Source organism: Pan paniscus, chromosome 21 (genome assembly GCF_029289425.2).
Source record: "Pan paniscus chromosome 21, NHGRI_mPanPan1-v2.0_pri, whole genome shotgun sequence".
Taxonomy (NCBI): domain Eukaryota; kingdom Metazoa; phylum Chordata; class Mammalia; order Primates; family Hominidae; genus Pan; species Pan paniscus.
In genome coordinates this window covers 54,494,264-54,516,593 of record NC_073270.2, presented here as the reverse complement: position 1 = coordinate 54,516,593, position 22,330 = coordinate 54,494,264, and the positions used below count along the sequence as shown (strand labels likewise).

The 22,330-nt window shown below is 49.6% G+C and overlaps 1 protein-coding gene across 3 annotated transcripts in view; it reads left to right on the top strand.

Annotated features, from left to right (window-relative positions):
* Positions 1-22,330, top strand: part of PREX1 (phosphatidylinositol-3,4,5-trisphosphate dependent Rac exchange factor 1) — a 204,038-nt gene that overhangs the window by 56,869 nt on the left and 124,839 nt on the right. The window contains exon 1 of one of the 3 annotated variants that reach the window (XM_034947458.3): positions 13,026-13,241. The exons of the other annotated variants lie outside the window; for them this stretch is intronic. Coding sequence (XP_034803349.1) covers positions 13,041-13,241 — 201 coding nt within the window. The 5' untranslated portion in view covers positions 13,026-13,040. Of the gene's footprint in view, positions 1-13,025; positions 13,242-22,330 lie in introns of those variants that run through there. 3 annotated transcript variants of the gene reach the window in all.

Below are 22,330 nucleotides of genomic sequence, written 5' to 3'. Positions count from 1 at the left end.
ACCCTGCCCACAGGGCTGTGGTGAGGATTTATGGATTTCTGTTGAGAAAGCACTTGGAACCGTGTCCGGCATGAAGGAAGTCTTAATGAGCATCAGCTGGGCCTCGGGTTCCTCCTCCGCATGGTGATGGGGCTGCACGGCTGATAAGGCTTGAACTTTTGTTGCCTTGTTTTATTTTGAGATGGAGTTTTGCTCTTGTCGCCCAGGCTGGAGTGTAATGGCACAGTCTCGGCTCACTGTAACTTCTGCCTCCTGAGTTCAAGCCATTCACCTGCCTCGGCCTCCCAGAGTGTTGGGATTACAGGCGTGAGCCACCACGCCCGGCTAGAACTTGTTGCCTTTGGCATCATTTTAGAGCAATAAATTGGTGCAAACCCTTTGGCAAAACACTTAGCGGAGACAACAAGAGACTCCCAAACAGTGATTCCCCTGGAATTGCAGGGGATCCCACTGCTGAAAAAAATCCTAAGCATGGGGGGAAAATCCCCAGATACTTTTATGTACCAGGTTACTCATTGAAACACCACTGTGAGCGCTCAAAATCGGCAACAACCTAAAGGTCGGATAGGGAAATGGTTAGGGACATGAGCCACACCCATTTCCTTAGCCACTGTGGACCACTGGAAAGGTGACATGCAAAATTATGTGCAACCTGTGATGACAGCCATGCCTAAAAACTGCAGGAGACGCCATGGAAGGTGACATGTCGAAATATTGACAGTGGGCACTGTCAGAATGTGTGATTTCCAGTTTTCTTCCTGTGACTTTATTAATTTTCCTGATGAAAGGCAACTGTACATACTGAAACCAGAAGATTCAACCAGCACCTTCTAAACCTGGTGCCCCATCGCAGGTGCCTGGGGAAGCATGTTAACAAGGCAGATGCCCAGGCTCCTCCCTCTCCCACTGCGTTGGAGCCTCTCAGTCTTCAGGGCCCAGGAATCAGCATTTCCACTGAGTGCCCCAGGTGATTCCGACGCCTGCTGTAGCCTGAGAGATCATGGATTAGGTCTGCCAGGGGGTTGCCTTGTGACTCCAAAGGTTTGCAAATCTGGGTCTCCAGTTTCCTTTCCTTCCTCACTTCTGCATGGCCAGATCTTTTTTTTTTTTTTTTTTTGAGATGGAGTTTCACTTTGTCACCCAGGCTGGAATGCAGTGGAGCAATCTTGGCTCACTGCAACCTCTGCATCCCAGGTTTAAGTGATTCTCCTGCCTCTGCCTCCCAAGTAGCTGGGATTACAGGCATGCACCACCATGTCTGGCTAATTTTTGTACTTTTAGTAGAGATGGGGTTTTGCCTTGTTGGCCAGGCTGGTCTCGAACTCCTGACCTCAGGTGATCCACCTGCCTCAGCCTTCCAAAGTGCTGGGATTACAGATGTGAGCCACTGTGCCTGGCTGGCCAGATCTTGCCTGTTTGTCAAGATCATGCTCAGGGTCCTCCCTGACCTCCTCTGAGCTGCTTTCCCTGCCCTGCTGCCCATTCTCGGGTTCGTGTACCTCCTGGAGCCCTTCAGGGTTATCTGGGAGCTTTGGAAAAAGAGCTGATTTCCTGGCTTTTCCAGACCTCTTGAGTCAGACTGTCATTTCCTGGTATACCTCCTGGGCAAAACATGTGTTTTGAAAAGCTCGACAGGTAATTCTTATGCCCGCTTCCTGGGCATCAGACCCACTGACCTAGAGATGGCTCCCACCTGGCTTTTAAAACCAGATTTCTAATTGTGCTTTTTAATTGGTAAAGATAGCACATATTCTTAGCAGACAATTGAAATCCTGCAGAAAATTGTAGGAAGTCCATTCCGTGATAAACCTCAAATTTACCTCCTTGGGCTTACAAGTGATTTATGGAGCACCTGCTGTGTACTGAGTGTCCAGGCTGCCGCAGTGCACAATACAGACAAAAGCCCTCCCCCTCACCGTGTGTGCAGTGAAGACAGACAATGAAGGTGTCAGCCAAGGAAAATTTGTAGTGTTCTCAGGTGATAAGTGCTATGAAAAAACATGAAGCAAAATTAGAGGGCTGGGCTGCTGGGAAGATGTGGCAGTTTTCAATGGTGTGGGCAGGGCAGGCTTCACTGAGGAGGTGACGTTTGAGCAGAGACCTGAAGGAGCAGAGTGAATGAGTCATGTGGTTACGTGGTGACAGGCGTTCAAGGCAGAGGGGACAGCCAGTGCAAAGGTCCTGTGGCAAGAGCCTGTCTCATGTGTTTCTGCACCTTCAAGGGTGCCAGTGTGGGAGGAGATGAGGGAGAAGGGAGTTGGGTAGGAGGTGAGGTCACGGAGTGTGAGCTCATTCTGATAGCACAGCCTCTGTTGGAGGATTTTAAGCAGAAAGGCAACATGCAAGGGCCCTTTGATGTATGAAGCCGGCCCCATGCCTGGTGGGTGCTGGAGCTCCTAGAGATGCCCCAGTGACGATGGTAGAGCAGGTGTTTGTGGCTGTCTCTGTGCCTGTGGTGGGCGGGGGACACCTCTCACACACCCGGAGAGGATCCCCTCAGGATTCGAGGCACGTCTCATTCAACGGGGCAGCCCCTCATCTCCCCTCCCCCGCACCACCACCCCCAGCCTCTTTGCTTCAGAACCTGAGAGCAGACACAGGCTTCCTGTTCCCGAATCTTCTTAGAAGCAGGGTTGGGAGGCAGCGAGGGGGTGTGTGTGGAGGGTGGCTCGTCTCTTTGGCAACGGGCCTCAAAGAAGCCAGGGCTTCGTGGATGCACAGTTGTAGAAGGAATGGGGATGGGGTCTGGCTCTGCCTGAAGCCAGAACGATGTATTGGCCCTCAGGGCTTGAGCCAGGACAACCCATGCGTGGACAGTAGACAAACCAGGGTGGACGGTGACAATCTCCTTTTAAACCCTTTGCTGAAAAAAAAAAAAAGGGAATAGTTTCTGTTGCAGGATAATTACAGACAGTGAAGTGCACAGCTCCATTGGTGATTACGTATGCATCACCACCAGGTGAAGATCTAGAACATTCTTTGCCTCCAGAGTCCCCTTGAGCCCCTTGCCAGTCTTTATCCAGCCTTGAATGATGACTTTTCTTTTTTTTTTTGAGGCAGAGTCTCGCTTTGTCGCCCAGGCTGGAGTGCAGTGGCATGATCTCAGCTCACTGCAACCTCTGTCTCCTGGGTTCAAATGATTCTCCTGCCTCAGTCTCCTGAGTAGCCACCATGCCTGGCTAATTTTTATATTTTTAGCAGAGACGGGGTTTCATCGTGTTGGCCAGGCTGGTCTTGAACTCCTGAACTCAAGTGATCGGCCGCCTCTGCCTCCCAAAGTGCTGGTATTGCAGGCGTGAGCCACTGGGCCCGGCCGAGTGATGGCTTTTCTAACCTCTGTCATCAAAGAAGGATCTTGCCAGTTTTGGGACTTCGTAGATGTGGAATCCCACAGGTGGCTGCACCCTTTTGTGTCTGGCTTCTTTCGCTTGGGCCATGTTTTTGAGATGCGTCCAGTTTGTTGTGTGTGTTAGCAATTTTCTTTTGATTACTGAATCATGTTCTGTTGTGTGAAAACACCACCATTTGTTCATCCGTTCTCCTGTTGATGGACATTGATAATTTAAAAATTTGGGTTTTTATTGTGTTCCATTCTCTGTGCTAAGCACTTTATGTTTTGAGTGATATTTCCTTGAATCCTCAAAAGAACACTGAGAGATAGAGGCTTTTACCCTGTGTTACATACGTAGAAATGGAAGCTTGGAGGCTTGTGGAACTTCACCTCCTTTCCCCTCTTAACCAGTATTTATTCAGCATCTTCTGTCTACCTCAACCCATGCTGTGGATTCAGCACAAGCAGCCAGAGACCCTCACCCTCATGGAGCTGGCAGTGCGCAGAGAGGAGGACTCTAAATTAGCAAAATGCATAGAACAACACTTTGTGCTACCGGCATTACAGGGAATTAAAACAGATTATCGAGGTAGAGGGTGGCTTGGGGGTGACTTGTGGCTTGGGGGAGGCTGCTTCAGCCAGGATGGTCAGGGGAGGCTCTCTGTGGAGGTGATATTTGAGCATCCTGTGCAGTGACGATGGGGGGCGGGGGACAGCACGTGCAAAGTCCCTGAGGTAAGAAAAAGCCTGGGGTGACCTAGGAAGGGCAGACTAGGCAGTGGGGCTGCAGTGGAATGAGACACACGACTCTGGGGAAATGTCGGGAAAGTACAGCGTGGTCTGTGTGTTGGAGAGGGCTGCTTTTACCTCGATGCACTGACAGATAAGAACCCCATCAGTGATGGTAACGTAAGTGTTGGCATTTCACTCTGGTGCGACTCTGAAGTTAGGGTTCGTTATCTGTTTCCTTCTCTGAGTTAGGTGGAAACTGAGGTTCAGAGGCCCACGTACCCTCCCCCGCTGACAGGTGGGGACTTGAACCAGCTTGTCTGACACCAGAACCTCCATCTTCCAGCTCTCAGCCATCCCCTCTTCAGGGCCCTTGTTTGAGGGGGCTTCTTCATGCTTCTCTGGTTCCATCATCTCCCCTCCCTCCTCGGGGGCTCTGTCCCATAGTCAGGTCCCCCAGGGAAGGAGCCATTGAAAGACTCCCTTGCAGAATCCCTGGTGACCTGTCGTAGTCTGTGGTGTGGCTGGTTGTCACTGGTCTGGCTGGAAGGCAGGGAGTCGAGGTGGTTAGAATGTGTGGGCCTGACCTCGTAGCCCCAGAGCTGGGAGCCCTTTGAGATCCTCTCATCTGACCACTGTTCCCCGTTTCGCGGACGAGGGAACAGAGTGTGGGAGCAGCTTTCTCAGGGTCCCACAGCGAGTCTGTGGCAGGGCTACATTTGGCAACCAGGTCAGCAGGCCCTGAGTGGTGGGCGCTGTGCAGATGGGGAAACTGAGGCCCAGAGAGGAGGAATCAGTCATCTGAAATCATTCAGCTAGTGTGCAGCATTTCTCGTAGTCCTCATGGTAATCCATGAAGCCGGCAGTGTTATCACACAGTGTCTATTTTACAGGTGAGGAACCTGCCCCAGAGAAAGGGGTCTCCCTCCCTCTACCCGTCCATCCACTCACTCACCAAGAATGAGCATAAATGAAAGAAGATGAAAACTGGGAGTAAGTGGGACCTCTGAGAGGTCTTAGGCTGGTGGGCAAGCCTGTTATTAATTGAATCATCACATAAATCAAGGTTAAGTTATAGTCATGGTGGCACTAAGTATGGGAGCCTATGCATGGGTTTCCTGGGCCCTGACCAACCTTGGATCTCACTGGGGAGGGCAGGGAATGTGAGACTTGAAGCAGCTGGCAGGAGGGAGATGAGTGTTGCAGGTGGAGGGAGCACCTGTGCTGAGGCCTGGGTGCAGGAGCAAGCTGGGTGTGTTTGGAGAACAGCTGAGGAGCCTGGAGGCCGGGCTGGCTGCAGCACAGCTTGGAGGCTGAGGTCAGGTCCTGCAGAGCCCTTCTGGAGGGGGTTCTCAGAGAAGCGGGGAGCGGCTGATGGGCTGGGCAGGGCAGTGGGTGACCACATTTGCCTTTTGTGACGATCCCTTTGTGTCACTCCACCCAGGGATGCCTAAGTGATCTAGGCCAGTGGTCCCCAGCCGTTTTGGCACCAGGGACGGGTTTCCTGGAAGACATTTTTTTCCACGGACCTAGGGGTGGGGAAGGGATGGTTTCAGGATGATTCAAACACATTACATTTGTTGTGTACTTTGTTTCTATTATTATTACATTGTAACATATAATGAAATAATTATGCAACTCACCATAATGTAGAATCAGTGGGAACCCTGAGCTTGTTTTCCTGCAACTAGACAGTCCCATCTGGGGGTGATGGGAGACAGTGACAGATCATCAGGCATTAGATTCTCATAAGGAGGGTGCAACGTAGATCCCCGGCATGGGCAGTTTGCAGTAGGGTTTGTGCTCCTATGAGAATCTGATGCTGCTGCTGATGTGACAGGAGGCGGAGCTCAGGTGGTCATGCAGGCGATGGGGATGGCTCTAAATACAGATGAAGCTTTGCTTCTTGCCTGCTGCTCACCTCCTGCTGTGTGGCCCGGTTCCTAACAGCCCACGGCCCAGGGATTGGGGACGCTGATTTAGGCCTCCCAACTCCTGGTCTTCCCACGAGGCTACACTATTCTCCTTCCCCTAATTAAATTCTCCCAATTTTTGAACTGAAGAAGCAGTATAGCCCCATGGGAAAGAGACTTGGCTCGAAGACCCCGGGGCCTGCTCTTAGATCTGGCTCCGTCCTCCTCCTCTGCATGACTTTGAGCAAATAACTCTGTTCCTTGTCTGTGAAATGGGGGTGTAGGAGTCGCTTCCTCCTGTACCCCTGGCATTGGCATGCAGTAAGCACTTAATACGTGTTGCAGCTGGTTGTCATGTCCACGTTTCATTGGAAATGCAGGCATTGTCTAGTTCTGACAGCTTAGTATCCCAAGGTTTCCCTTATCTGATCTTTCTAAATGGCTTCTTGCTTTCTAAACTCAGGAACTGAATGGATCTGAATAGTGAAAGATACTTGATGTTGCTGTAATTATTATAGTAATTACTGTTATTAGACCATCTGTCCTTAATGAATATTTGTTTGTAGATACTTTTGTGGGTGGGGAAAGAAAGCATTTTGCAGCTTACTAAACATATGCCAAACAATGTATGAAATGTATAGCTAGACTGTATGATAATATCTATTTTGTAGTAATCATAATAACAGAGTATTAGGATTGTGTTTGGCCATGATTCATGGAGATACAACAGGTTTGCTTTTCTTTCGTGTACATGTTTCGAGCTAGCAGTCGTATTAGTTTCTTGTGGCTTTAAACAGCACAGATTTATTATCTTACACTTCTGGAGGTCAGGAGTCTGAACTGGGTCTTACGGGGCTGAAATCAAGGTACCAGCAGGGCTGTGCTCCTTCTGGTGGGTCTGGGGAGAATCAGTTTCTTTGCCTTTTCCAGCTTCCAGAGGCCCCTGCATTCCTTGGCTTGTGGCCTCATCCATCTCCCAGCCAGCAGCATAGCGTCTTCTGGTCTTCCTGTGACCCCTGACACTCACCACTCACTCTCCTACCTCCCTCTTTTTCTTTCTTTCTTTTTTTTTTTTTTTGAGACAGAGTCTTGCTCTGTCTCCCAGGTTGGAGTGTAGTGGCGCTATCTTGGCTCACTGCAACCTCTGCTTCCCGTGTTCAAGCAATTCTCACGCCTCAGCCTTCCAAGAGCTGGGACCACAGGTGTGCACCACCACATCCAGCTAATTTTTAAATTTTTACTAGAGATTGGGTTTTGGTATGTTGGCCGGTCTCAAAATCCGGACCTCAAGTGATCCACCCACCTCGGCCTCCCAAAGTGCTGGGATTATAGGCTTCAGCCATCGTGCCTAGCCCCTCTTTTCCTTTTAAGGATCCTTGTGATTATGTTGGGCCCACCTCAATGCTATTGATAATCCCCCCTTTCCAAGATCCTTACCTTAATCACATCTGCAGAGTCCCTTTTGCCATGGAAGGTGATGTATTCACAGGTTCCGTGGATTAGTATGTGGACGTCTTTGAGGGATTATTGTTCAGCCCACCACAATGGTCAAGGGCTGTTGGGGCCTCTCTGAGAGTCCTCTGATGTCTGCAAGCTCTGGGTCCTTTCTGTCCTGCAAGTTCTCCCTCCTTTCACGTTGGATCAGAAGGCCTGGCACTGTATTGGGCCCCAGGGACAGAAGTTTCTTCCCTTGTGGAGCTTGGGGGTCACAACTTTAATGATGTGGCCCCATCACTAGTGGGAAGTGAGTGGCTGGTCAGGGAAGCTGAGATCGCAAGAGAGGGTCAGAGTGGATGTGGCAGAAAGTCAGAGCCTGGACTCTGATGGCCCCGAGGTCAGAGGCCAGCTCTGTCTGCTTAGCTGCATGCTCTGAGGCTGCCGTGTCAGCCACTGAGAACCTCGGTCTTCTTTTTCGTAAAATGGAGATGAGATTGTCTAGGATGAGGCAATCGTGGGAAGCATTGGGTACATAGTTGACACGCCCTAAACTGAAGACCCCAAGCTGCAGCCAAGCAGCGAGTGTCTGTACTCCTAAGACTGGCCCTTCTGCTGCCAGAATTCCCTCCCTGGGGCCGAGCAGGCTCTGGGAAAAATCAATGGGAGGAAACCTCCATGGCTGTGCCTCCCTCCCCGAGGCCTGGGCCCTGAATGCCACTATTTTTACATTCTCTCACTTTTGTGCATTGTTTCCTGACTCTACAAATACAATCCTTCACCAGCTAAGGGGGGACTGCTCGCCCTCCAGCCCCAAGAACAATTGTTTGGGAAGATGGAAAAAAAATTGTTGGACCGAGGAAAAAACAAAACCTCTTGAAAGTCATTGTCGTCAGATGTCAAGTGTCAGCCCCACAGAGAGGAGACCGCATTCCACTCATTGTCCTGCTGCAGACAGGCACAAGGACCCCAGGACGTCCAGCCACCCCGCCCTGCATCCTGGGGCCCCGAGTGACTTGGTTCTCTTTGTCCAGGACATTCCGGCGGGAAATGCCACCCAAAGCAGGGCCTGTTCCCAGCCACCACTGTCTCCGTCACTTGAGGCTTTTCCTTCCAGCCACACACCCATGCAGGCCCCAGATGGGCGAGGGCTGGTGCTGACGATAAGGGCTACAGTTCGTACAGTGCTTCCTAGTGCATTTTATCCTAACCCATCAAATTCTCCCCATGCCCCCGTGATGCAGGTGTCTATTTCTTTTTTCTTCTTTTGGTGTAATAGTGTGAGATATAATTCACATACCACCATACAATTTACACATTTGAAGTGTACAGGTGAATGGTTTTCGGTATATTCATAGAATTGTACCACCATCTAATTTTAGGACCATTTCATCACTTCAGAAAGAAACTTCATATTGGCTGGGCACGATGGCTTACGCCTGTAATCCCAGAACTTTGGGAGGCCAAGGCAGGTGCATCACCTGAGGTCCGTAGTTCGAGACCAGCCTGGCCAACTTAGTGAAACCCTGTCTCTACTAAAAATACAAAAATTAGCCGGGTGTGGAGGCATGCACCTGTAATCCCAGCTACTTGGGAGGTTGAGGCAGAAGAATCGCTTGAACCCAGGAGGCGGAGGTTGCAGTGAGCTGAGATGGTGCCACTGCACTCCAGCCTGGGTGACAGAGCGAGACTTCATCTCAAAAAAAAAAAAAAAAAAAGAAACTTCATACCATTAGCAGTCAGGTACCATTTTTATATCCCCATTTCATAGAGAAGGAAGTTGAGACACAGAGAGGCTGTTTAGGGTCACACAGCCAGCAAATGACCGAACCAGGATTTGAACCCAAAATACTTGGCTCTGTCTAGAGGCCATTTTCTTAGCTTTGCTATAATGCAATGGTTCTTAACCAAGGATGATTTTGCCTCCAGGGGACATGGGCAATGTCTGGAGACATTTTTGATTGTCACAACTGAGGAGAGGAGGGTTGTTATTTGTATCTAGAGGGTAGAGGGCAGGGAAGCTGCTGAGTGTCTTATAATACTCAGGACATCCCTCACAGCAAAGAACTATCCACTGAACTGTCAAGGTACCAAGGTTGAGAATCTCTGCTAGAATCCCACTCTGATGAGCCCATTTTTCAGGAAAAAAATCAACAACTGAGGAGCCCAAAGGAGTAGGGAGAAGCTGGGTTGTGAATGGGAAGGATTTTAGACCATTTCTGACAACAGTGAAGGGAGATAAATTCTGAACGGCTTGGAGAAGACTTAGCAGGAAAAAGATCTGCATTCCATTAGTGATGTCTGCCCTGGGTGAGGGTAAAGACGAAGTAGCAGGTTCAGGTTTGCCTTGCCTGTGTCTAGGACAGAAGTCTCACACTCAGGTGTTCACAGGGCGCAGCAGCGGGTTGGGTGGTGGGAAATTGAGGAGCACTTGTCCTGGGTGAAGGTGATGGCTATCACTCTGCTCTACAGCACCTGCAGCCTTGTGGGCATTTGAGACCCATGTGTCAGTTTTTTCAAAAGAAGCTGGGAATTTGGATTTTAATGGGAAATCTGATATTCAAACTTAGACCCAAGTTTCTCAAACCCCTCTGCAGGCCAAAGGAATGATGCCTCTGAGTTACCAGTTTGAGACCCATAAGGTAGCCCCATCATGTAGAGAAGGCTCTGCATAAATATCTGTTGAAGGAAGGATGGGTTGTTGGTGAACTCAGGAAAGATTGTAGGCCAGGCCCCAGCCCCTTGATGGGGGCTGCGTGAAGAAAAGCATTGGGTTCCTCTCAGTGTCCCCCACCGCCTTTCCCCACTGTTGCATCAGACCTCTTCGTGACAGGTTGTTGCAACTTGTTTTTTGCATCAACTTCCTCTCCCAATGTGGTGGGGAATGGGGCGGGGTGGGGTGAGAACTGGGCACCTTTTACCAGGGCCTAGAATCTGGGTGGGGGTGGGAGTAGTCTACTCTAGATGATTGATTGACTAATTAATTAAACACATCCTTTTCGAGGGTCTGCTGTGTGCTGGGTCCAATCCTAGGCTCTGGGACACCACAGTGACCTAGACAGACAAACATCCTTGCCTTCCTGGAGGTGAGACTCAAGTGGGCTAGATGGATAATAGACTGATAATAAACACACATAATGTCCATGGTGACAGGTGCTGTGAGGAAAACAGAGCAGGGATAGACGTTTTCGATAGGATTGTCCTGGAAAGACTGAATGTGCCTCGGGGCCTTTGCCCCGGCTGTTGACCCTGCCCATGATGCTGTGTCCTCCGATACACGCAATGCTGTTTGCTCCCTGTGTCTGCTCAAATGCCATCTTCTCAGAACGGCTTTCTCTGAACAGCTCCTTGAAATGGCATTCCCACCTTATCCTTCTCTGTTTTCTTACCCTGCTTTAGTTTTCTTTGTAGCAATCATTCCTACCTGCCATTTTATTTTAAAATCAGTGTATAGTCTGTCTCTGCCACTACTTTGTGAAGGTGGGGAGTTAGTCTGATTTGTTCATTCACTGATGTGTCATTGGCTCTTAGTGCAGTGCCTGGCACATAATAGGTGTGCAGTAAGTATTTGCTGACTACACAGGCGAATGTAAGAATGCATAAGTCCTTCTGTGGCAGGGTCATGGCTTATATCTGTGTCTCCAGCACCCAGCTCGGTGCCTGGTGCACGGCAGGCCCTGGTTAACACTTGCTGGGATGGTTGGTACTTGCAGAGGACTTGTCCCCCTAGAATATCATCACAAGCAACTTCCTGCCCCCTTTCCTAGTCCAGCCTCCCTCTCCTGGCTCAGCCTTTCTGCCACTTTTTCCAGGAAGTGTTTGTAGTTACGAAGTGTTCACCTGCATCATTTCACTTAAACCTCAACAACTACTCCTCCCCCCTTTTTTGTTTGGTCCAGGAAATTGACTCAGAAGTGTGGTGACTTGCTGAAGTCACGTGGTTGGCAGTCAGCAAGGAGGATGGGGCAGGGCAGAGGGGTGCGCTGGTGGTGATGAGGATGTGGGGGGCTCTGCAGTTTATAAAGCCTTCCCCTTCTCATCTCACCTCAGGAGACTCGGAAGCAGGCAGTCTATAATAATAGAGCTATTTGCAGGATGGAAAAAACTAATAAAAATAAGTAAAAATAGTGTGGGATAAATGTGAGTGTGCTTGGTGCATGTAGAAGCCCTACAGATGTGGTTGATCCAAATCCAGGTTTCCTTAGGAAGCACAGTGGGTTCTGTCTACCTGCACCAGGGCTTGGACTCCCTGCAGACACTCTAGAAACTCAAGATGGGGAGATCATAATAGCCAGTGCTTTTTTTTTTTTTGGAGGCAGGGTCTTGCTTTGTCATCCAGACTGAAGTGCAGTGGTGCGATCTTGGCTCACTGCAACCTCCGCCTCCTAGGCTGAAGTGATGCTCTCACCTCAGCCTCTCGAGTAGCTGGGACTACAGGTGTGCACCACCACACCTGGCTATTTTGTTTGTTTGTTTGTATTTTTGGTAGAGATGAGGTTTTGCCGTATTGATTGATTGCTTGAACTCCTGTGTTCAAGCAGTCAGCCTGCCTCGGCCTCCCACAGTGTTAGGATTACAGGTGTGAGCTCACAGGTGTGAACCTGGCCAATAATAGCTAATGTTTTTTGAGCACCTGCTATGCACCAGGGACCATTCAAGTGCTTGTTATGTGTGTTAGCTTCTGTAATTCTCATTGTAATCCTGTGTACTCATTTTATCCCCCTGTTATAGAGGAGGAAATGGAGGCAGAGAGAATAAATAATTTACTTCAGGTCTTAGAGCTTGTAAGCAGCAGACCTGGGATTTGAGGCCATTTAAATGCTTTGCCTGTAGTATTTCTTTTTTTCTTTCTTTTCTTTTTTTTTTTTTTTTGAGATGGAATCTTGCTCTGTCACCCAGGCTGGAGTGCAGTGGTGCGATTTCAGTTCATTGTAACCTCTGCTTCCCAGGTTCAAATGATTCTCCTGTCTTAGCCTCGCGAGTAGCTGGGATTACAGATGTGAGCCACCATGGCTGGCTAATTTTTGCATTTTTTGTAGAGACAGGGTTTCACTATGTTGGTCAGGCTGGTCGCGAACTCCTGACCTCAGGTGATCCACCCATCTCAGCCTCCCAAAGTGCTGGTATTATAGGCGTGAGCTACCGCGCCTGGCCTGCCTGCAGTATTTCATATCAGCCTCACAATAGCCCATGAAGTCAGTAGTTTTATGGTCCCCATCCATGTTATAGATGAGGCCCAGAGAGATGGAGTCAGTTGTCTAGGTCACAGAGCAGTAGGTGGCAGGGGTAGGATTTGAACCAGGTGGCTAGTTCTAGCCTTTGAGCCTCATCCACTCTTACATACTGCTTGCTTAGGAGATACAGTGCCCTTCTAGCAAGGAGTAGGGAGAGTTTCTAAGGGTAGGGAGGGCTTCTGAGAGTTGGGGCATGGGAGGAGGAGGTGGAATGCTGGCCATATCTTTGGCCTCCGCAGGGGAATGTGTATGGGTTCCCCGCAGATGCAGCCTGGATTCAGGTGGGCTAGATGGATAATAGACTGATAATGAACACACATAATGTCCATGGTGACAGGTGCTGTGAGGAAAACAGAGCAGGGATAGGCGTTTTCGATAGGATTGTCTTGGAAAGACTGAATGTGCCTTGGGGCCTTTGCCCCAGCTGTTGACCCTGCCCGTGATGCTGTATCCTCAGATACACGCGATGCTGTTTGCTCCCTGTGTCTGCTCCACGTGAAACCTGCCTCCACGTCTGACCGGGGACTGCCTGTGGTTCCGCAGCCACCTCCTCTGACCTTCAGCCCTGCACATGTAGAGATTTTCCGCATCAGCTCAGAAGTATTTTGGTGTTTTAACAGGCAGCAAGGCCGTCCTGGTGTGTATTAGGAGAACATCTGCTGAAGTGCCTGGCCTGTGTGGCTGCGGTGCTGCAAAGCCCTGTCTTTCACCCCCCCATGCTCAGGGGGCCCTACACCCTCTTTCTTTTTGAGGCTGCATTGCGACACCTCAGCCACTCCAGGGCACACCAGAGGGACGCTCCACTGCCAGCACCTGCACTCCTCTGCCTGATGGCTTTGTCTGCTCTGAGCTGCTCTGTCACTTTCAGGGAAGATGGGGAGTGCCAGGATCACCCCCACTGCCCTTAAACTAGTGACAGACAGGGCTGGTGTACAGACTCCCTGGCCTCCTCACTCCCTGAGGGTGGCTGTGAGGTGTGCGTTCGACACGGTCTGTCTGGGGCCTCATGGTGGTAACTTGCTTGGTCTCATACCCTTCGTGGGCTGCCTTCCCTTCTTGGTTCCACCTCCCTGTTGGTGTTTCCAGGGACCACCTCCCACCTCCCACCTCCCAAAGAAACTACTTGTACTCCACTTCTTGCCTCAGGGTCTGCTGCATCTGGGGAGCCACCCCAAGGCTCCTGTCATGGTACACCCGCTAAGATGCACCCACAGCACACACTCCCTGCATTCTCTGTGCACATAGCCACAGGCAGAGTTGATTGGTAATTTTGTAGACATTTAAATCAAGATTTATTCTTTTTGTCAATGCAGTTTTCCTTTTGTATTTGGAGCCAATGCACGTATTTTTAAAGGCCTCCAACATTTCTATAGGTGCAAGGAATGGTGCCAAGGAAATGTGCCCAGGGAAGGGGCCTGGTCTGAGCTGGTCCAGGGGCTACATGGAATTGAAAGTGCCCACCCCTTCACTGGACATTTAGTGAGGACTTATTGGGCACCTCCTGTGATCCTGGCTGGATCCTGGGGGCCGGGGGCTCCCACCGTGGGCAGATGCAACAAGTTATTTACAAGCAGTGTCAGATTTAATCCTCATGTCAGCGACTTGGAAGGTGAGGCTCCATTACACAGATTTTATAGATGAGGCAACTGAGGTGCGAGGCTTGGCTGACTCCAGAGCCTAATGTGTGATTCATGCCCTGTTTTCCTCTTTCCTAAAAAGGGGATGCAGTAGCCCACCTCGTGGGATTGTTATGCAGGACGAACATGCTGACCATCAGTCACCTGCTGAACCCCTTGTTACTGAGCATCTGCTCTGTGTCCAGTCCAGCACGGTTCTAGGTCCAGTGGGTGGACACTGCCCAAACAAGCTGCCACCCTCCTGGGACTGACTTTGTAGGGGACACAGGAACTGTAAGTGAAGAAACAGCTCAGTGCAGGTGGAGGGCAGTGCTGTGGGGGATGGAGGAGGATGAGATACAGTGTGCAGGGGAATGGGTGTCTGTTTCAAATGGAGCAGTCGGGGAAGGCCTCAGAAGAACTGGCATTTGATTCTAGAGGGGAATTGATATGGTTTGGCTGTGTCCCCACCCAAATCTCACCTTGAATTGTAGCTCCCATAATTCCCATGTGTCATGGGAGGGACCTGGTGGGAGGTAATTGAATCATGGGGGCGGGTCTTTCCCATGCCGTTCTCGTGATAGTGAGTAAGTCTCACGAGATCTGATGGTTTTATAAAGGGGAGTTCCCCTACACAAGCTCTCTTGCCTGCCGCCATGTAAGACATAACTTTACTTCTCATTTGCCTTCTGCCTTGATTGTGAGGCCTCCTCAGCCATGGGGAACTGTGAGTCAATTAAACCTCTTTATAAATTACCCAGTCTCTGGTATATCTTTATTAGCAGTGTGAGAACAGACTAATACAGGAATGAATTGAGGGTGGGGCCCTGCAGATATCTGGAGAAAGAGTCTTCCAGGCAAAGGGAACAGCAAGTACAAAGGCCCCAGGGTGGATGGTGCCTTGGTATATTCCCAGGAGGCCTCAGCTGTAGGTTCTTTGTATGCTTTCAGGAAGAAATTAGCCTGTTAAAGATACAATTCAAAGCAATATGTTTGTGCTGTGGACTATATAATGAAATGAGTTATAGATACATATATGGACTTTGTAAATGTGCCATGGGAGTAAAGGAGTAGTAAGTCTGACTTTGTAAAAAAAAAAAAAAAAGCTATCTCTTCCCAGTCCTCTCAGAGTATGTCTGTGACTGAATGAGTCAGCGGTGGAATCCTTGGAGAGGATGTTTCAAATCCAAAATTTGGGTCTTTTGGGAAAGCCTCAGTTGGTTCTGAGCCAGTGGCTCTCTGTTTCTGGCCCCTGGCACGGACGTGATGAAGGAATGCTAGGTGGGAACAGAGTGGAGAGGGTTTTAATCAGCCTGGGCAGTGGTGTGGGCTCTGGGTGGTGGACATTCTTGTGTTCTGGCCCAGGCTGTGGAAGCTCCAGGCCAGCTTGTGGGAGTCCCCAGGTTTCCAGAGTTGACTCAGAGAAGGAGGGCTGTTCGGCAGCTCAGAGGCTCTTCTGCAGAAGGTAAACCTTTCCATCTCATATTTGCCTTGCCGCTGCTCTGTTCCCCACTGGTGGGCATTGCCTTCCCTGCACAGGGATACACATGTCCAAGGAGGAGAAGACAGAAGCCAGGGGTCCTGATGATTGGGGCAGGTGATGGGGTGGGCGAGAGAGAGCCTGTGTGTTTAGTACCCCTCCCATCCAGAAAAATAAAAACATGCATTTATGTTAAAAATGACTTTTGCTTAAAAAGTAGCATGTTCGTTGTAGAAATCTGGAAAGGGAAATAAATGAAGAAAGAAGAAAATGGAAATTCTTTAGAATGCCCCTCTGTCAGTTAGGATTAGGTTCAGTGGCTTGTGATAAAACCCAAATAACAGTGTCTTAAATGTGATGAAAGTTTATTTCCTTATTCTGTAATTATAGGTGACCCAGGGCGGATATGTTGGCTGTACCATCACTAGGAACATAAGTGCCTACTGAATGCTGCTCTGTTTTCCCCAACACGTGGCTTCTACCTCATGGTATAAGATGTCTGCTTCACTTCCAGGCATTGCATTTGCAATCCAATCAGTAGGAAAAGGGAATAGCAGAAGAGAATCCCTACCCATTCCTCCCCCAACCCACAAGGATACTTTGAAGATTTTGTACATAATATGCCATGTATGCTGTACTGACCTGAACTTAGTTGCATGCCCACACCTAGCTGCAAGGGATGCTGGGAAATACAGTCCTTATTTTTAAATCTGGAGTTCTGTTTCTAAAGGAAAAGCAGAGAATGATATTGGGGGACAGCTAGTAATTTTGGCCACATTCCTACATAGTTTCTTGTAGTATGGGTATTTCCTTCCATACTTCATTTTTCTATGCCTAGGGAGAGAGAATTTATTTAACCAACAGTGAGATTATATTTTACGTACTTGTTTGTAACTTGATTTTTTTTCCTAGTTAAGGATACATCAACAGTCCTTTTCCATGTTATTAAATAGACTTCTGCAAACTATTTTTAGCATGATCATTCCTTGTTGAGCTGGATGGTAATTTATTTAACTAAACCCCCAGTGATGGAATTATAAATCAGATATTGAAGGTAAAGCTTCATGCCACATATGAGATTTATTTTCCCCTGTAGGATAAATACCCAGAACTTGGATGGATGGAGCATAGGATTTGGGCATTTGAAGGGGTCATTGGGCAATTGGGGAGCTCCCCAGACTCTGGGCTATGTGGGGCGGCTTGCAGCAGGCTGTGTAAGCCCCCTTCTGCTGTTATAGCGATTTTATTATCATCGCTCAGATTCCAAGGCCCTTGCTGTTCCATGACACTGTGCTTCCGACTCCCCGCCACCCAGATCATGTTGGGGATGGGGTCCTCAGGGCACCCCCTTTTGTCTTGGCTGTGTTCTGGAGCTCCCCCCACCCACCCCCACTCATCGCTTCCCTTTGCTCCCAGCCCATACCCTGGCCCTCTCAAGTTTCACCATATGTCTGGTGAGGTCACCCCAGCCACGGCAGAGGTGTCCTTGGGGGCAGTCGGGCCCCCTCCCCAAGCAGATCAGGTTGCCAGCATCAGTCTCAGGGAGTGACTTCAAGGCCTCTTTCTGTCCTTTTTATCTCCAGGGAGAGATTTATCCTCCCCAGGCAACAGCAGCCATGGGTTCCAGGCAGATGGCAGCTCCCCAGGGGCACCCCTAAGGGCAGCTGCTACCTGTTTTAAAGGCTGATGCGGTTCATTGTCCACAGTCACTCACTGATGGCGCATGATGGAGACTGTCTGGGTTTAAGGCCCAGCTCCTTCACTTACCAGCCGTGTGGCTTTAAATAAGGTCTTTACTGCGCTGGGCCTTAGGCTCTTCTGTAGAATGGACATAGTAATAACAATGCCTGCCTCCTCGAGTTTGAGGATTAAAACACCTAGAGCAGCACCTGCACATAATGAGGCCTAAAGGTGTAGTTAGTGAGTTAAAAAGGTGTTCTTATTCTAGTTGCCTCTCCCAGCTCGATATCAGCTTACTTTCTGGAGCCTGTTCTCAGTTTCTCCCTGTCTCTCCCATCCTTTCTCCACATACCAGTCTCTCTTGAGCACCTGCTGTGTGCCAGCCTCTGTCCCAGGCGCTGCGTAGATGGCCAAGGAAATTGTCTTCTGCCCTGAGGGAGCTGATACTTTAGTGAGGGAGATGATACTGAATGATCAAACCTATCCATACTTAATTGATAAGAGCACAGCCAATAGCGGAGACGTCTGTGAAGGGTAACAGGGTTCAGGTGGCTATGTAGTGGGTGAGATCCTCTCTTATATGGGTCCAGGGGTGGCCTGTGAGAGGAGGGACCTCTCCTGCCAATTGAATGTCTTGGGAAAAGCTCTGTAGGCAAAGAACAGCACATGCGAAGGCCTGGATGCTGGGGGCCTGGTGTGTTCAAGAAACAAAAAGGAGACCAGTGTACCTGCAGCTGAGCCAGTGGGGTGAGAAGAGCCCGCATTAGACAGTATTTGGGCGGTGGAAGAGGTTGGATTTTTTTCTAGGTTTTAATTAGAGCCTTTTCTAAGGCAAGGATTTCTTGACCTTGTCACTGTTGTTTGCGGTCAGCTGTGTCTTTGTGGGGTTGTCCTGTGCACTGTAGGGTGTTTCGCAGCATCCCTGGCCTCTACACACTAGATGCTAGGAGCACCCCTGTCCTCAGTTGTGACAACCCAAAATGTCTCTAGACATTGGCACATGTCTTCTAGGGGGCAAAATCACCCCCAAGTTGAGAACCACTGGGCTCAGGTTAGGGTGACAGGTGAGACCTGGCCTGGCATCGGGAGACCTGGTTCTAATCTGTGTTTTCTCACCAGTTTGCTGTTTGACCTCAGACCAGTGTCTCATACTCTTGGTATCTCCATTAAGTGGGAGCTTGTTGGAGATGGCAAACTCATCATCCTTCTAACCCTCTCCCTGCCACATCCATGGCAGACATCACTAATCAATTATGATGTGGCTTCCTGCTCAGTCTAGAGCTCTGGGGACCCTGGAAACACTCAGGCCGGGAGCTGAGTAAATAGTCTCTCTGGTCCTTCTCTTATGCCCCAGAAGACCTGGATATATATTTAGAGGAACTTGAACGCCTGGGCTCGAGGAAACATGTGCATCACCTAGAGGAACTTGTATACCCATACCCCAGTCGACGTGAGTATACAGCTGAAAGAACTTACACCTGAGCGCCATTGTTTACAGTAAGGATGTTTGAAACAAGTGTCTGCAGCATGGCAATGGTTACTTCATGCTGTAATTTTGACTAGTAAGCAATGAAATGAACAACCTGAGGTCTGTCTTATTGTGGATTCCCCAAAGAACATGACCCGAGACTGATTCAAGGGCAAATAGCATACTTGGGAGGTCACCCCAGGAAGCATCAATAGGAGAGTGGGGGAGTGAGGCAGGGAGGAGAAGGCAGCCAAGAAAGGTGTGTCATCAAGCGGGTTACCATGGGGGCCACCGGAGCTGAATCCATCAAGGCACTCGGGGAGATAGTGTCCATCGAGTGCCTCAGTTTCCTCATCTGTCTTTTCATGCCAGGTCCTGCTGGCCATCACTGAGGGCTGCTCCCAGGCAGTCTTACTTCTTCAGCACCTCTGGCCTGCCCTGCACATGAGAGCGGGGTCTTCAGGCCAAGAGATGCAGGTGCTGGCAGCTCGATGTGGTGTGGGGTAAGGGTGGGGTCTGGATAGCAGATGTTGCCCGGTGTACATATCAACATGGGTAAATGTGGAAGACATGATGTTGAGTGAGAAAATCAAGTTGCTGAAAGCATGCTACTTATAAAAATGTTGTGAACATGCAAAACAATATTCTCTCTTGCTTATAGATGCACACAGCTTGGTAAGTGGGCAGAGGCATGCGTGGGAATGAGGAGCACCAGCTCCAAGTACCTTGCAGGGAGAGAAGGTGCCCAGTGGCTCACCTCTCTCTGTAATGATTCCTTTCTGCCTTTTCTATTTAATACATGGAGGTTTGATATTTGCATGGTACTGTGGGTAAACTGAACTAATCTCGAGTGCATACTGCTGGGGCTTTGCATATGCAGCGACCTGTGTCTCCACTGCTCAGATCAAGATATAGAACATTTCCAGCACCCCCGAGAGCCTCCTCATCCCGTTTCCAGTCTGTGCCTCCCCCAGACTTGTTGAATTCCTTTTTGCAAATGGTTTCAAGCAAATTCGGTGTAGTGTTAAGATTTGCCAAAGCTGGGTAGTGATGAGTTTGTGGGTGTTTGTTGTTTCTCTCTATTCTTTTCTGTATCCCTGACGTATTTCATCATCATATTCATAAAATGAAGAGGAGGACTTGGGCAGATGTGAGGACAAGTGGTCCAGGCATGGGCAAAGCTTCCAAGGCTGGAGGAGTTTCTCAGGCAGCCCTGGAAATCCTGAGAACAGTATTGTGTCTAAGGGAGGCTTCGGAGATGAGAGCTGCTTTTGACCTGAGTGTTTCAAAGCTGTCAAGCCTTGGACAAAGGAAGAGTCGCCCTGGAGGGTCCCTTTCACCATCCTGCCAGTGCAGGGGACGCCGTGCTGCCTGGAAAAGCCAGTCGTGCCTTGGGCAGCAGGAGGGCTGGGCCCAGAGCCTCTGCTGCCCATTCTTTCCGGGTCACGAGCTGCCCATTGTGGCCTTCACACCGGCTTGTTTGCAGTTCCTCAGTGGGTGGCCCGAGCCTCCCATTGTTGCAGCACAATAGCGGTGGCAGAGCTCGTGTGAAGAAACCAGGACAGGAAGCCCCAATCTAGGCCAGCGGAGTGTGGCACTCCCAGCTTCCTGCCCTCCCTGGCTGTGCTGGGTGAGGCTGCCTTTGTCTCCCTCTAGTCTGGGGAGGCTGGAGCTTGACTTCCTGTCAGTATCCCAGGCCCTGTTAAAACATCCTCTAGGAACCCCAGTCCCTGTCCCCTCCGCTCATTGTCGTTTCAAAAACAGGATCCACAGACTTCCAAGGAGCCTGAGTCGAGGTCTCCGGCATGGGTCAGGCACTGTGCCAGGCACATTCCAAACCTTCCTTTGATTTTCAAGCACCTGCTATTTGCTGAGCACTACATTTGGCTCTGAAGACGTAGCTGTGAACAAGACAGGCAGGGTCCCTGCCTTCAGGGAGCTTCCATTCACTTTATCCCATGACATTCTAAAAGGTGCTGTATTCCTATGATTCCATTGGGAAGAGTAAATGAAGACTTAGAGAGGCTAGTGCACTTTCCTGAGGTCACACAGCAGGAAGGACCCATGGTTGAAACTCAAACTCACCAGTTTCCAAACCTGGCCTCTGTTGTTGGATTGGGGGTTATGGTTTCATCCCAGCCATGATCCCTGCTTATCCTGGCCTTTCCCTTAGGAGCTTGTATAGATTGCTTAACCTCAGTTTCCTCATCTGTCAAATGAACTCCTAACGCAAGATGGGAAGATAGGAGTTTGCATTAAGAAGAGGAGGGCCTCTTGGCGGAGGTGACATTTGAACTAAGGCTGGATGGATGAGGAGGCTGCTCAGGGCAGAATCGGGGAGAACATCTTGCAAGCAGGAACAGCATATGCAAAGGTCCTGAGGCAGGAGTGTATTTGGCAGGTGGATAGAATCTAGAATGAGAGTGTGGCTGAAGATTATTTATACTGAGGTGTGTGGGAGGATGAAGTACTGGAAGATGAGATCAGAGAGGTTAACAAGGACAAGATCATGGGGACCATGGAAGGATTTGGATTTTAAGTGCAGTGGGAAGCCATGGAGATTTTAAAGGCATGGATTGACTGATCTCCTGTACATATTTAAAGGGATCTCCCTGGCTGTGTGTGTAGAGAACAGACTTTTGGGAGGGTGAAGGGGACCAGGAGGGAAATGGCTGTGTTAGTCCAGGCAGGAGGTGATGATGGCTTGGACTGGGGGGGGGGGGTGGCTGTGGAGATGGGGACCAGTGGTTGTAGTATTCAGGTAAAGCTGGTAACATTTGCTGATGTATTGGAAATGGAGTGTCAGAGGAGAGGGGCTGAGGACGGCTAGTGGGTTTTGGCTAGAGCCCTTGAAAGACAGAGGTACCATTAATTAAGTGGGGAAGAGCTCGGTGTGAGTTTGGGAAAGGTCATTAATTAAGTGTTGGACAGGCTGAGTTTGGACATCCAGGTGGATACACTGAATCTGCAGCTGGAGATAAGAGTCTGGGGGTTTCAGGGGAGAAGTCCAGGCTGGGGATATAAACATGGGGGTCATAAAAAAAGGGGATTTAACCCATTTATGCTGGAGGTTGCAATTTTTTTTTTTAAATAAAAAATCAGACCTTGGCAATGACTTTGAAGAGTAGGATATAAGTAACTCCCACAAGCTTAGTGTTGCAGTAATGGAACACTAGGCATAAATGGGTTAAAGCCCCAAGACTGGCTGAGATGGCTCTGCACTCTGTGTGGACAGAGACGAAGCTGCTTCCTGTGTCTTGCCTTCCTCTGTGACTCGCCATGTGGACTGTCATTGCGCCCCCTCCCAAGAGGCTTGAGTCTGGGCAGGTGGCCGGGCTCCCGGGGGCAGGCATGGACGTGTCGTGTCTCTGGGTGATGGAAAGGATCTGACAGCCTTGTGCAGAGGGCTAGCCTCCTCTCTGCTTACCTGCTCTGCTTCCCCTGA